At 48.5% G+C, this 12,636-nt stretch overlaps 1 protein-coding gene across 1 annotated transcript in view; it reads left to right on the forward strand.

Moving 5' to 3' along the window:
* Positions 1-2,996, forward strand: part of HOXC13 (homeobox C13) — a 4,436-nt gene extending 1,440 nt beyond the window's left edge. Inside the window, exons 2-3 of the mRNA XM_026089253.1 lie at positions 58-516; positions 2,740-2,996. Of these exons, the coding sequence (XP_025945038.1) occupies positions 58-516; positions 2,740-2,996 (716 nt within the window). The remainder of the gene's footprint in view (positions 1-57; positions 517-2,739) is intronic.
* Positions 2,997-12,636: the final 9,640 nt, after the last annotated feature.

The raw sequence follows: 12,636 nt of genomic DNA on the forward strand, positions 1-12,636 counted from the left end.
TGCTACCCCCGCCGCCGGGGCTCGGCCCCCCGCCGCCGCCGCCGCCGCAAGCGGGAGGCTACGCGGAGCTGGCGCCCGCCGAGCCCCCCCGGCAGTGCCCGTCGGCCGCCGCTTCCAGCGCCGCGCTGGGCTACGGCTACCCCTTCGGCGGCAGCTACTACGGCTGCAGGTTGTCCCACTCCCACGGCGTGAACCTGCAGCAGAAACCCTGCTCCTACCACCCGGGCGACAAATACCCCGAGGCCGGCGGCGGCCCCCTGCCCAGCGAGGAGCTTCCGTCGAGGGCCAAAGAGTTCGCCTTTTACCCGGGTTTTGCCAGCTCCTACCAAGCGGTGCCCGGCTATTTGGACATGTCCGTGGTGCCGGCTCTCGGCGGCCACCCGGAACCGAGGCACGACGCTTTGCTTCCCATGGAAGGCTACCAGCACTGGGCTCTTTCCAATGGCTGGGACGGGCAAATGTACTGCTCCAAAGAGCAATCGCAGTCGGCACATCTCTGGAAATCACCTTTCCCAGGTAGGCTCCCCTCAGATGCTTGYCTGCTTACTAACCGCCGGCTAAAAACTATACGTCGGGCCGTGCGCATATGAGTGTGTGCGTATATATGTATCTCCCTKTATGCCTGTATATATAATTAAAGGGAAAGAAATCGCTTTGGAATGCCTCCTGTGCAAGGCAATGTGTATGAACATGTATAGGAAAGAAGGTGAAGCAATCATTTCTGAATCAAAATACACGCCGTGAGCTTGCTTGGAAAGTAACTTTGCCGTTTAATTCTCCCCCTTTTTTTTTTCCTCTCCTCCCTCTTGTTGCCTCACCTAACAGCGTCTCTCGTTGCGTTTCTCTACCTTTTTCCCCTCTGCTCGCCACTTCTCTAGAGCTAAAAAGAAAAAAAAGGGAAAAAAAAGGGGGAAAAAAAGGAAAAAAAAGAAAAAAAAAGAAAAGCAAAACACCCTTCTCTAATGCTTCGCTCCCAAAACGAGAAGCGTCTGGTGCTGGTACAGTAAATCATATCGCAATTACCCGCAATTAGAGCAAGAGGTGTCAAGTGACAAATGAAGCTGGTGAGGAGGGGAAGGAGCGAGGCAGAAGGGCTGAGGGCGACCACCTTGCCGCCAGGTCGGGCATCCTGCGGCACTGACAGCCCCCCCAAAAAAGCAAAAAACAAACACAAAAAAAAGGAGCTGGAGCATCTTTTTTTGTCGGGCCGCCAAGGGAAGAAGTCATTTACCGGCCACTTGCTCCGTTCCCCCCTTGGCCAAGCTCCCCCCGTGCCCTCGACGGGAGCGAGGGAGGAAGGTGATGGTGCCTCCTTGCTCCCGGCACCGCGCTCCAGCCCCGGGGGTCCCACCTTTGGGTGGGGAAGGTCACAGCCGCCGGGAGAAAAAGAAAAATTAACCACAACACGAGGGGAAAAAAAAACCAGCTCAGCTCCGTGGCCCTCTTGGATGGAGAGTGAGGATGGGTCGTGTTAGCCCTGGCTGGGTGGGAGGTGCGGGGGGGACGTGGGGTTATTTATTTTGCTCATCTGGGACAAAGAGGGCCGGAGGAAAGGGGTTTCTGGGGAGATTTCGGGGGGAATTTATGCCAGGGGGGCCTCTGGGATGGGGAAAACGCGGCGCTCTTGGATGTAGCGATGGGAGTGTGATTTGGGAGGGGGTTTGGCCATTCGAGCTTTGTTTTGGGGAGCCCCCAGCCCCATTGCTTTCTCTCCCAGCCGCATGCAGCGCTGATGAATGTCCGTGAAAGGCATTTCTGCTCCCACCCCGTAACCCACCGTGGGCCTTTTTGCGGCATCCTCCGCACCGGGGACCCCCCAAATTCCCCTGCGCTGGCAAATATCAAAGGCACCAGCCGCCCCAAAGGTGCTTTGGGGATCCCGAATTAGCTCGTGTCAGCAATAATTGGGCTTTGGCGCTTGCCAAGGAGAGAGGGAGCGCTCCCTATCCTCGCTTCGCTTCGGCTGRGTGCCACCCCAGCAGCCGCGGGAGGGTGGTGGGAAAGAGCTGGGGGTGCCCTCAGGGCTTGGGGGGGGCTCTGCACCCCCAGGACCAGCCGGGCAGGGGGGAGGATGCTCCCCACATCTCTGGTGTCCACCTCCCGGAGAGCCCCTTCGCGAAGCGTGGGGTATCTCCCTCCCTGGGAAAATGCCACCAGACGGGGAATTTGCGGGCGGGTTTTGCCCCCCGAGGGGGGTCTCGGCTGCCCCGACGCACCCAGGAGGGCGCTGGGTGCGGGGTGCGCACTCGTCTCCGCAGCGCGGCCGTCACGGGTGCGGTGGGTGGGAAGGCTCCTGCGAAAACTTGCTGCCGAGTAAATGGAAAAGGAGGAAGAAAAGAAAGGGAAGGGGGGGGGAAAAAGAAGGGAGAAGCCTTGTCTAAAATGCATTTGCTTGGAAGGCCCTTTCGATTATCTTTGCACATCGATTTGACTCGATGCCCCGTGTTTATTAGCGTAGACAGCCAAGAAAACCGGCCTTTCCCCAAGTGAATGTGTTAATATTCCCCTCGTTGCCTGCGTTTTGCCTTGCCTTTCTTTCCCTCTCTCTCTCTTTCCCCTCTCCTTTTCGCTCTCATTCTTCCACGCTCTCCTCCTCTCCTTTTTCTCCTTCTTTCTTTCTTTCTTTCCTTCCCGGACGTGGCAAAACCACCGTCCCACGCCCCGGGATGAAGTAACAGCGCCTCTTCCTCTCTGTTCATTTTTTTTCCTTTTTTTTTCTTTCTTTTTTTTTTTTCGCAGACGTGGTCCCCCTGCAACCCGAAGTGAGCAGCTATCGGAGGGGGCGGAAGAAAAGGGTCCCGTACACGAAAATCCAACTGAAAGAGCTGGAGAAAGAGTACGCGGCCAGCAAATTCATCACCAAAGAGAAGCGAAGGAGGATTTCGGCCACCACCAACCTGTCCGAGCGCCAAGTGACCATCTGGTTCCAGAACCGGAGGGTCAAGGAGAAGAAGGTAGTGAGCAAATCCAAGACAGTGCACCTCCACGCAACCTGACAGAGGACGATTTCGGAAGGGAGGGCATAGCAAGCAAGCAAGAAGCAGAAATATTTATCTGGTAGTTGGTCTGACCGCATCATTGGACCTCTGCTGATTGGAAATTATTTAAAAAGCGACATTAAAAAAAGGCACGCACACACACACACACAAAAATACCCAACGCATCTTTGATTTATACCTCGGTCCCATTCGCTGACTGTGAATATCCGGTTCTTGCGCTGAGAAATCCATTGATGAGGTTCAACTGTGTATATTTTTTTAAATAATAAGCTAAAAGTGTAGTTACGTTAAAGGAGATGAACTCTGAGTGTCACCTTGTAACGCTGTATAGTCCGATCCCCTCTCCAGTGATGAGTCTTTAATATTTTTGGCTGTTTCACACACTGGTGTAAAATGTATGGAGAACAAAATTGCATCAGCTTTGTCTTCTTTCGTCACTAGGGACTGAAAAAAAAAACAGATAAGGCTGCTATTGTGGGAAGAAAATCGTTCCTCTGTATCACTTCAAACTAACAAACGCTAATTTAGGTCACACACGAAAGTGAGCTCCTATACAATACTATTTTTGGCCTCTTCTCATGAGGGCTTATCTCTCTCTGCCGTAAAACTGGAATGTCTGTTCACCGCTGACAATACGGAAAATGCACAGTATTGTCTTTGGGTTTTGTTTTGTTCCTTTTCCCTCTCTAAATCGACTAATTATCAACAGTGTTCTTTCGATATGTAAAAGCATCATTTTTTTTTTATGTCTTGTATATGTATATAATATTGTGGTGTCCAGATGAGATGTACCGAATGCAAGATTACATTTCCTAAAAATAAATAGCTTTTTTTTTTTTTTCCTGGAGAAAGGGCGGCCGCCAACTGTTTGTGCCCTTCTTCGTACGCCCGCGCCCGAGCAGCGCAGCCCTTTTCCTTTTTAATTCCTCCCGGGACCCCCTTTCGGGGCTCCTGCTCTTTACCCAATTGCAAATACAGCCCAAATTATAACCTCAGCCTAGCCGGTAGCCCAAAGGAGAGGAGAGGAGGACCTGAGCCCTGAAGATTTGGGGAGAAAAGAAAAAAAATAGAATAAAAGRGACCCCCCCAAATCGGGCGGAGGATTCGGGGCGCAGATGCGTGTGCCCCAAGGCGGGCTGCTTCCCACGGTGAGTAGATAGGAGAAAATACAAATAAATACGCGGAGGTTGAGCCCAGCCAAGACAAGCTTTTTTTTTTCGTGTGTGTGTGTGTGTGTGTGTGTGTGTGTGTCCTTATTTTCCTGAGCTCCGCAATTATCCACCCGAGCAGGGTGAAGGCGCGATGACTTTCCAGAGACGCTTCTAATCTCCTTAAATCTCCCGGGTGCGAGAGGGATCTGGCTCAAAGGATGCCTTTTGCTAAACCTGTTTGACTCAGCTCTGGCCCGAGATAAAAATCTCGCAACCTGCCTCCGCGCCGCGGAGCAGGGCCGCGCCGGAGCCGTTCGCCCTGCCGGCTCCGCGCCCGCGCAGCCGCGCGCCCCGCAGCCCCGGAGAGGGAGCGAATTGTTTCCATAGGCGCATTGCAATCGACCTTAATATCTTTTAGATTGAATCACCTCGTTAAATGATTAAAAAAAAAAAAAAAAGTGGGGGAGCGGCTTTTAAATTTATATAACCTAAAACAATGTTATTGCTGCTGAAATTTGCGCTGAATGCGTGCGAATATTTACACGAGTGGGGGAGAAGCAGCGGGAGCAAGCGATATAAAGTCATCCGGGGAAAAAATTAGCATGGGTGTCTGCACAAATACGCGCATAGATCCGCTAGGTGTTCAAGTTCATGGGCAGAAGTGCGTGTGTGTGCATATATATATATATATATATATATATATATTTACACAAGTGTATATAATGGTGTGTGGTATAACTGTGTGCGTCCGTTGCTTTGAATGATTTGGGCATCGGTATGCATACATAATATAAATATAATATACATAATATACATAATATAAATGTAAGTCACATGTACGTGTGTGAAGCATAGCGTGCATAGTGTGCATGTAATTTATATAAGTCTGTGTATTAAAACGTTCTTCGTGTATCTGCGTATACATAGGTATATTATATAACATACAATATTTGAAAACTTCTGCTTTATAGATATATATTTACGTAGACGTATGCAAGCACAGCCAGCTGTATCATTATATGAAATGGTGTGTAGCTCTCATGGATGTTCCTCTGTAGCGGTGTGCTTTAAACGGTGTGCGTGTAMGCACGGGGGTACATATAGCTTTATAAACGCAGGGGATAGTTGTATATAGAGGATGTATAGACACGATGCGTCTCCCTGCGTTTGRTGCGCCGACAAAGCCTGCACCTTGGAGCCTATATTGCCAATACAAAAGTCGGGAAAGCCCCATATGCGTTTGGAAATTTCCTAGAGGGATCCCAAATCTCCCGAAAGGTGGGACGCAGCTGCGGTCGGTGGCTTATTTTGCACGGGTGAAGGCGGCTCYGTGTCCGCCAAACCGGCCTGGATCTCCTCCTTCAAGCTCCCCATCCCTTTGGGTGTCCGTGCAAAAGAGAGGGATTTTTCTTCCCTGCATTTAGCAATCCCGAGAAGATTTGGGAGCTCTTTAACCTCCTCGAGCTGATGAGCGGAAGCTCTTGCGGGGGTTGATCTGACTGTGCTTTTGTTTTGGTTTTTTTATTTATTTATTTATTTTTGCAGGACGTGAGCTTCAGTGATTTGGGAAGACAGGCAGATATTTGATTTTTTTGTTGTTGTTGTTTTTTTAAGACGCTCAGCTAGTAAATGTTGCAATACCTTGAGAAACCCATCCTCGCTTCTAGAGCGGGATTAGGGTATTTTTTAAGAAACCTGCGCTGCGCTGCTCACGGGCAGCGCAGAAACACTTCGCAGATTCACGTCTAGAACACGATAGCCGAGAAAATATGTGTTTTGGATTAAAAAAAAAAAAAAGCTCACCCTACTGCTGTGTGTGCAGACACTGAAATGCATAAATGCAACTCCATACAAGCCCGAATCCGACATCCCGACGGCGAATATATTGCTCGGTGTGTGTCTATCTCTGTGGAGTCCAATTCTTCCTTATTCTACCTGAATTTGACCAGTCCTGGGAAAAGTTGATGAAATCGAGATTATTTAGCGCGGGTTATTGGAGGGGTTGCGGGACTATTGATAAATGCGCTTTTTCAAAGGTGGATTATTGAGCCCACGTTATTCACGGATCCTTGGGAGCCAGTTTCCAATTCTGGAAGTTTTTGTCAACTGCGGCTTAATTTTGCGTAGGGAAGAAGGGGCTGTGTGTCGGTTTGAGTGTCGTTCGGGCTTTCAAATCGCGTGGGAAGATTTAAAACACCGGCAGCAAGAAGCAGAAAAGAAGAAACAAGGAATTCATTCATTGCAGTTTAGGGCATGAGGGATTTGATGGGCTTCGCTGGCAGATATTGGCGAGACTCTAAAACGAGGCGCTCTCCTGCCATACCCATTACCCTCCCGATATTTTTAATATCTCTCATTGTTGAAAAGTAGCTCTCACGGTCGAAAAATATCCCCTTGCCTTCAATGCTTCCACATCCGGTGGCACTTGGCGTTGTTCGTCCCTTTAATGCCGTCGGATCGGGGGAGAAAACGTGTTTTGAGGGCTGGTCGGACCAAAAAAAATCCCCCCACTTAATTTCTGAGCTAACTCCTTCTTCCTGATCACAGGCACAGGATTTGTTTAACAGAAAAAGAGCAAAATATAATCTATGGCTCAAGTTATTTGGTCATCCATCCTCTTCCAAGATAATGGGCTTTGGAAGAGGCATTTGCCTAGAGGAGGAAAAAATAAATAAATTACGCAGGCGCACGAGCAAAACGCGCAAAGCCCCAGAAATAGGTCAGCTCATTTTTTCCTTGCTTAACTTCCGCGGGCGCGGACGGCGAGCTCACGTGGAGGTGCGAAGCGCAGGCTCAGGCGCTGCCACCTTTCCGCACTTCTTTCCTTGCTTCTCTCCTCCTTTTTTCCCCCCCCCTTTTAGGAAATGATCGCTGACTTTTTGCTCGCTTATTTGCCCATTTCTCCATTTCGCTCGCCCTTCGGCTTGCMGGCTATTAGGTCAGCAAGCCGTGACGTCACTCCCGTATTACCCTTGACCGTGACTAGGCGTTGCTTGACCTTGACATCACGAGCTGCGGGCATAAGAAGCGAGGGGACCCCTCACCCTTGATCTTCCCCCTAACCAGCCATCTCCGAGCAGCTCCGGCTCCTGTTTACAGATAAACAAGGTGTTATTTGAAGTCTAGACAGCCGGGCTAATGGCCAACAATAAAGTCCTGAAAAGGAAGTTTCCCAAGTTTAAGCCTTTTCTTTCCTTTGTATCGGGTACTTTGAATAACTTCCCAACCGCAGCCTTTATGGTAAAATCCCGGACCAGGGATTTCCCTCTCCCTGCTTTTTTGTTTTGTTTTGCTTTCCTGACATTTTCCTTTTTTTTCCTCCCTTTTTTTTTTTTTTTTTTTTAATGGAGGACTATTAAGCGGTATTAGAGAAGAGATCTGGCTCACATTTGCAAACCTTTTAAAAATGCACCTTTTAGAGACTAATTTCCTACTCTGGAGGGGGGAATTCTGGTTTCGCAGCACCGTGCTCGATGCTGAGGTGAGTATAATTGTTGCTGGTTCGCTGTTTCTATGTGTTTGCGAAGGGCTTGGCCTGAAAAAAAGGGACCGTTTCAGCAGCAATAGGAGACATCCAGAGGGTTTGCCAGGAAATTATTTCTTGAGACACTGACAGCCATCAATGGGTGCGTGTCTGTGTTCACGTACATCCCACAAACTTCTACAGCACTGTTTTCCTTGCTTAGAAAACGCCTTGCCTACGTACTTCAGCACACTGCCTGCTCGTTTGGAAGCCCCTGCATTTGCGAGAATTTAAGAATTATACAAAAAAAAGTCGTGTCTTTTGTCGCCTCCCCTTTGGTGGGAAGTTGCTGCCCTGGGAGGGGGGGAGCTGAGCTGCGTTAGGCGACGCTTGGACCAGCCGGAGGTTTCATCAACTCTCTCCCTTGCCTCAAACTTTCTCTTCCTGAATAGCCAGGAACATTAAATAAGTGAGCTTACCCTTTTCGGGCTCTCCAGTGGAGRTTTTAAAATAGTCGTGAATTCGAGCCCATGAAGCGGTTTGTTGATACAGTTGTTGCCTGCGTGGATTTCTTCGCCCTCCAAGGGATTTCGGTACGAAACTCCAGCCCTGAGCCAGAGCAGAGCTGCGGACGAAGCAAACTCCCCCGAAGTTGGGCATAAACCTTTGCCTTACAAAGGATGCAGGCATCAGTTTACATTAAGCTAATAGGAGGAGAAGATCCTCTGCTGGCAAAGCTGGGGAAAATGTAAGGATATTCCAGGCATTTAACTATTAAGTGCACCGAGGAAAGCCTCAAGTGAGGTTTCGTAATGCTGTAACCTGCCTTCTTTAAAAATGAAAGCTGGCCCTGGTGATTTGTATATTCAATGAACTAAAGTGTCGGAGACATTTTTATTCTCATACATTTGCCAGTTTTCCATATTAATATTTTTTGCCCAGCTCCTTCGTATCCCATTTTACTACCCTCTCTCCATGCGCGCATATATATATATATATATAATGCTGTCTTACATACTCATATATATAGATATATAAGGTGTACATAGACATGTAATTTCCACATCAGAAAAAATAACCAGGGCAGGCTTAAATGATATATAGCTAAGCCGAAATAAGAGTTCTGTGGGCTTGCCAAAGCCCGCCTATATTTTATTCCCCGTGTCATGTATCTAGATATTTATTCTAAATACTTTCTTTTTGTCCCTGGCAGATAACTTCTTGTTCGAATCAAGGAGATTTTTTTACAAATCCCAGCCTATTTGGGAAATTCAGTTAAGCAGGAAAGCTAAGCAAAGAAGGGATCTGTTCTTCCAACCTGCACACGCACAAGGACACATTTTAATTTGCGTCTCCCTTTTTTTTCCAAGCAGAAAGACGCAACATATATATCTTAGACTGTGATTCTCCCTTCCAATAGGGTTAAATTTCATGGTCTTTTTCGGGAGAAAATCGAAAGAGGGGTAAATCCTTCCCATTTGAAACATAAATATTTTGCTGCGGCCATTAGGCTGGGGCCGTTTGTATTGATTTTATTTTTACTCTTTTTTTATTATTATTATTTTTTCAAGAAACCAGGCTGGGAGGAAAAAAGAGCCTGTTCATATAGGAGCCCTCCGCCGAGCTCAGCCCTGCGGGCTGGGGAGGGGGGAAGCTGAAACCCGGGAGGAGGGGAAGGGGAGATTTTCTTTCTCACACTTGCTAGAAGAGGGGGGAAAATGGGGCAAAATCGGGAGGCAAGGAGCACAGCGACAATGCCAAAGCAGGGGACAGCGCAAGACAGAGGGGAGCCAGCCCAGAATTCGTTTTTTTTTCCCCCCTCGGGCTCCTCTCAGTGCAATGACTGATGTTCATCCGAGACAGTCATTTGCATAAGATGTAGATCCTATTTATTACACTAGACAGTGACCTTGAACTGAGACGTTGCAATCTTGCTTTTGCACCGTCTTTTTCTTTCCCTCTTTTTTTTTTTTTTTTGGAAGGGGGCTGTTTCCCCTGCCTCGGAGGTGACTGCTGCCATGGGCAGGGAGCGTCGCCCGGCTACTTCCTAAGGGGAATTTTTCTGAAAGCTTCGTGTGCGAGTGGTGGAGCTGGAGGAAAATAAACCCCCCCGTGGAGATTATGAAATATTTGGGTCGAAAAAGTCTCTACCTGAAAGCGGGGATCGCTGCAAATGGAGAAAACTCCACGATTTCTTGCACAAAGGGCTGGGCAACTTTTTCTGGGGGAGCAACGCGGCGAAAAAAATATATATATTTGTACAGGTTTGCTCGAAGGGACAAGAAATAGAAATCGGTCTATATTTTTGGAGAGCCGGAGCCCGGCGCCGGGGGAGCTCGGGGTGGGTTGTGCCCGAAGCAGAGACTTCCCAAAGCAGCAGTGTCAGTGCCCCAAGCAGGAGGACTCGGCTCAGGGTTTCGCTTTTAAGCACTGCTCAGCCTGCGCTTGCGTTTCAAAAGCACGAGCGCTGAACCTGGGCTGCAAAAATGCGTTTTGAATGGGGGAGAGACTCCCGGGGAAATGCGGGAGCTTTGCTAAAGAGTCGTTAGGATTTTTKTTGTTGTTGTTGTTTTTTTTCTTCTCCTCCTTGGACCTGCTCTCTGCTTGCAGCGGGAGCTGCGCCTTGCTCCGACGCTGATCCTTTTTTTTTTTCCCTGCTGGAGGGAAAGGCCACCGGAGCAGGGAGGTCTCCCTTTTGTTAATAAATTTCTGAACAAGGCTGTAGCCTTTCTTAGCTCTAAAAGAGGGAGTCGGTGGTGCTTCCCTGCCTCTGCCTTGCTCTGGTGCCCACCCTGGCAATATCCCCCCCATGCAGGACTCCAGCRCGCAGTTTGCGATTCACTTGCTCCGCAGCTCAGCCCTGCAGCTGCCTCCTTTGAGGTGACCGGGAGCTTTTTTTTCTTTTTTTCCCCTGTTTTTATTATTATTTGCAACAAGAAAAAAACAAATTCAATAAAGAAGACAAGCCCAAACGCCCGGCCACTCTTTCGAAGCTAAAATGTACTTTCCCAGGAGGACAAAGCCGCACTGCACCCGGACACCGTCTTCTGGGGGGGAATTTCTCACTGAAAGAGTAAGGTATAGCAAGGGTTTTCTTTCAAAAAAAGAGCACAAAGCCAATTCATATGGCCACCTCCAGGGATCACGTGCTCATTTTTATATAAAATATTCCCTTCCCCGGCTGCCCAGCGTTGCAAACGCTTATTCCGCACCGAGAAGACACTCTGGGAGAAACACTCTGGGAGAAACTGCGAGCAGCTTTGCACTTATACCTGCAGGGAGAAAAATTCCTTGGCAAGGTTAAAAAAAAAAAAAAAAAGCTCCTAAACTTTCATTCTAGCAAAATATTTCTAGTAGTCATATTTCTTCCTTTGCAGGCAGTGCGTATAGGAAGGTATGCACATATCTCTCCAAGGTATGTATGTAGCATAGCTATAGATGTGCCAGGGAGAAAGAGAGCGGGTAAACGTGGAAAAGAGGTTTTCAACCCTTAGGAGCTGTCCATGGAATATCAATAAGCACCTAAATTGGATATTTGATTGACACCTGATTTTTCTCCAGGGCTGGAGGGGGGGCGGGTAGTTCAAACTCCAGCATTTTTCTACACGAGGAAAGAGAAAGGAGGAAAAAAAGATCTGGGGCTTCAGGACTACAAAAAATAGAGGAGAGGGGTGTCGTGTGCTCCCTGGGAAGGCACCAGGTCCGGAGGGGAGGCTGGGGCCGCGCGGGCTGCGCTTCCGCGGAGCGCGGCCGCCCCCGCGCAGCGGTTTTACCTCTACAGGAATATTTACGGTACTTCCGTGGAGTCAACCTGGCAAGGGAGAGCTTGGGAGTTGCTTGAGGCGGGGAGGAATGCAAAGCCATGCAAAAAATGGAGCAAACGGGGTGGGCATTGGGGTTTCTTAAGAAAGAAAAAKAAAAAATAGAAAAAAAAAGAGCAAGACGGAAAGAAAAGAGCCGGAAAAAAAACACCCAACAACCCATAAAACACCCTCAACCGTCTGCCTTCCCTTGGTTCCCGGTTTCCATACGCTGCACCTTTTTCACTTTTTTTTTTTGTTCCCGCCCCCAACATATTTATTTTTGCACTGGAATAACCCAATATTGATTTTTTTTTTCGTCCCCCGTCTTTCTTTGCAGCAGCTCTTTTCAGTGTCACCGGGGGAAGACGAGGGGTGGGAGGGAAGATCTCCGTGGTGTTACGAGTGCAGAATATATTGCTATAAGGTGGCTAGGCACCAAATACGTGTGTGTGTGTGTGTGTATGTGTGTGTTTATGCCCCTATATTTCTTGGGCTGGGGACCGGAGGACTGCGGGGAGAACTATATATATATTTTTTCTTCCTTAGAAATGAAGGCAGAGGAAATGATATATGAATAATATATTCTATATGTGTGCGCGTGTTTGTGCATATGGGCTATATACCGGATAAATTCAGTCTATAGACAGTCCTGTTCGCCTCTCTTCCTTATTCGACACAGCTCATTAATAAAAGCAATTGAGGATTGTTCAAAATCTTGCATCCTKCCTTGAAAGAGGGTCAGCAGCCTGGGAAGAGGCTGCGTTTCCCCAACCCACGACGGCGGCTGAAAGCCACCTAGTCTGAGGGGGGCGGGATAAAAAAAATGGGGGAAAAAACGCAGAAAAGGTCGCAAACAGCCTCCAACTCGCCCATCCCACCGCGCCTGACTATGAGCCTGTTGCGGGCGCAATCATTCGTCTCCTTAAAAAGCCAGTAAACTTTATATGACACAATATCTACTAGTAATTTATTGGGGAGATATTGTAAATTCGAACTGTTTTAGTTAATAAAGGAGCTAATTAATGAGAGCCCGGCTCGGGTCCGCAGCTGGTGGAGGGCCCCTAACAGCCGTCGGGGGAGGGGCGCGCTGCTTTTTTTGGGGAAAAACACCGCATATCCACCCTTTCCTAGATAAACGGCTACATGCGATCTTCGCGGACGCTTCGCGTTTCTCAGGGCCAGCGCTCGGAGCCCTTTTTTTTTTTAATAAAATGTTTTAT

Source organism: Apteryx rowi, unplaced genomic scaffold, assembly GCF_003343035.1.
Source record: "Apteryx rowi isolate R43461 unplaced genomic scaffold, aptRow1 scaffold_806, whole genome shotgun sequence".
NCBI classification, from domain to species: domain Eukaryota; kingdom Metazoa; phylum Chordata; class Aves; order Apterygiformes; family Apterygidae; genus Apteryx; species Apteryx rowi.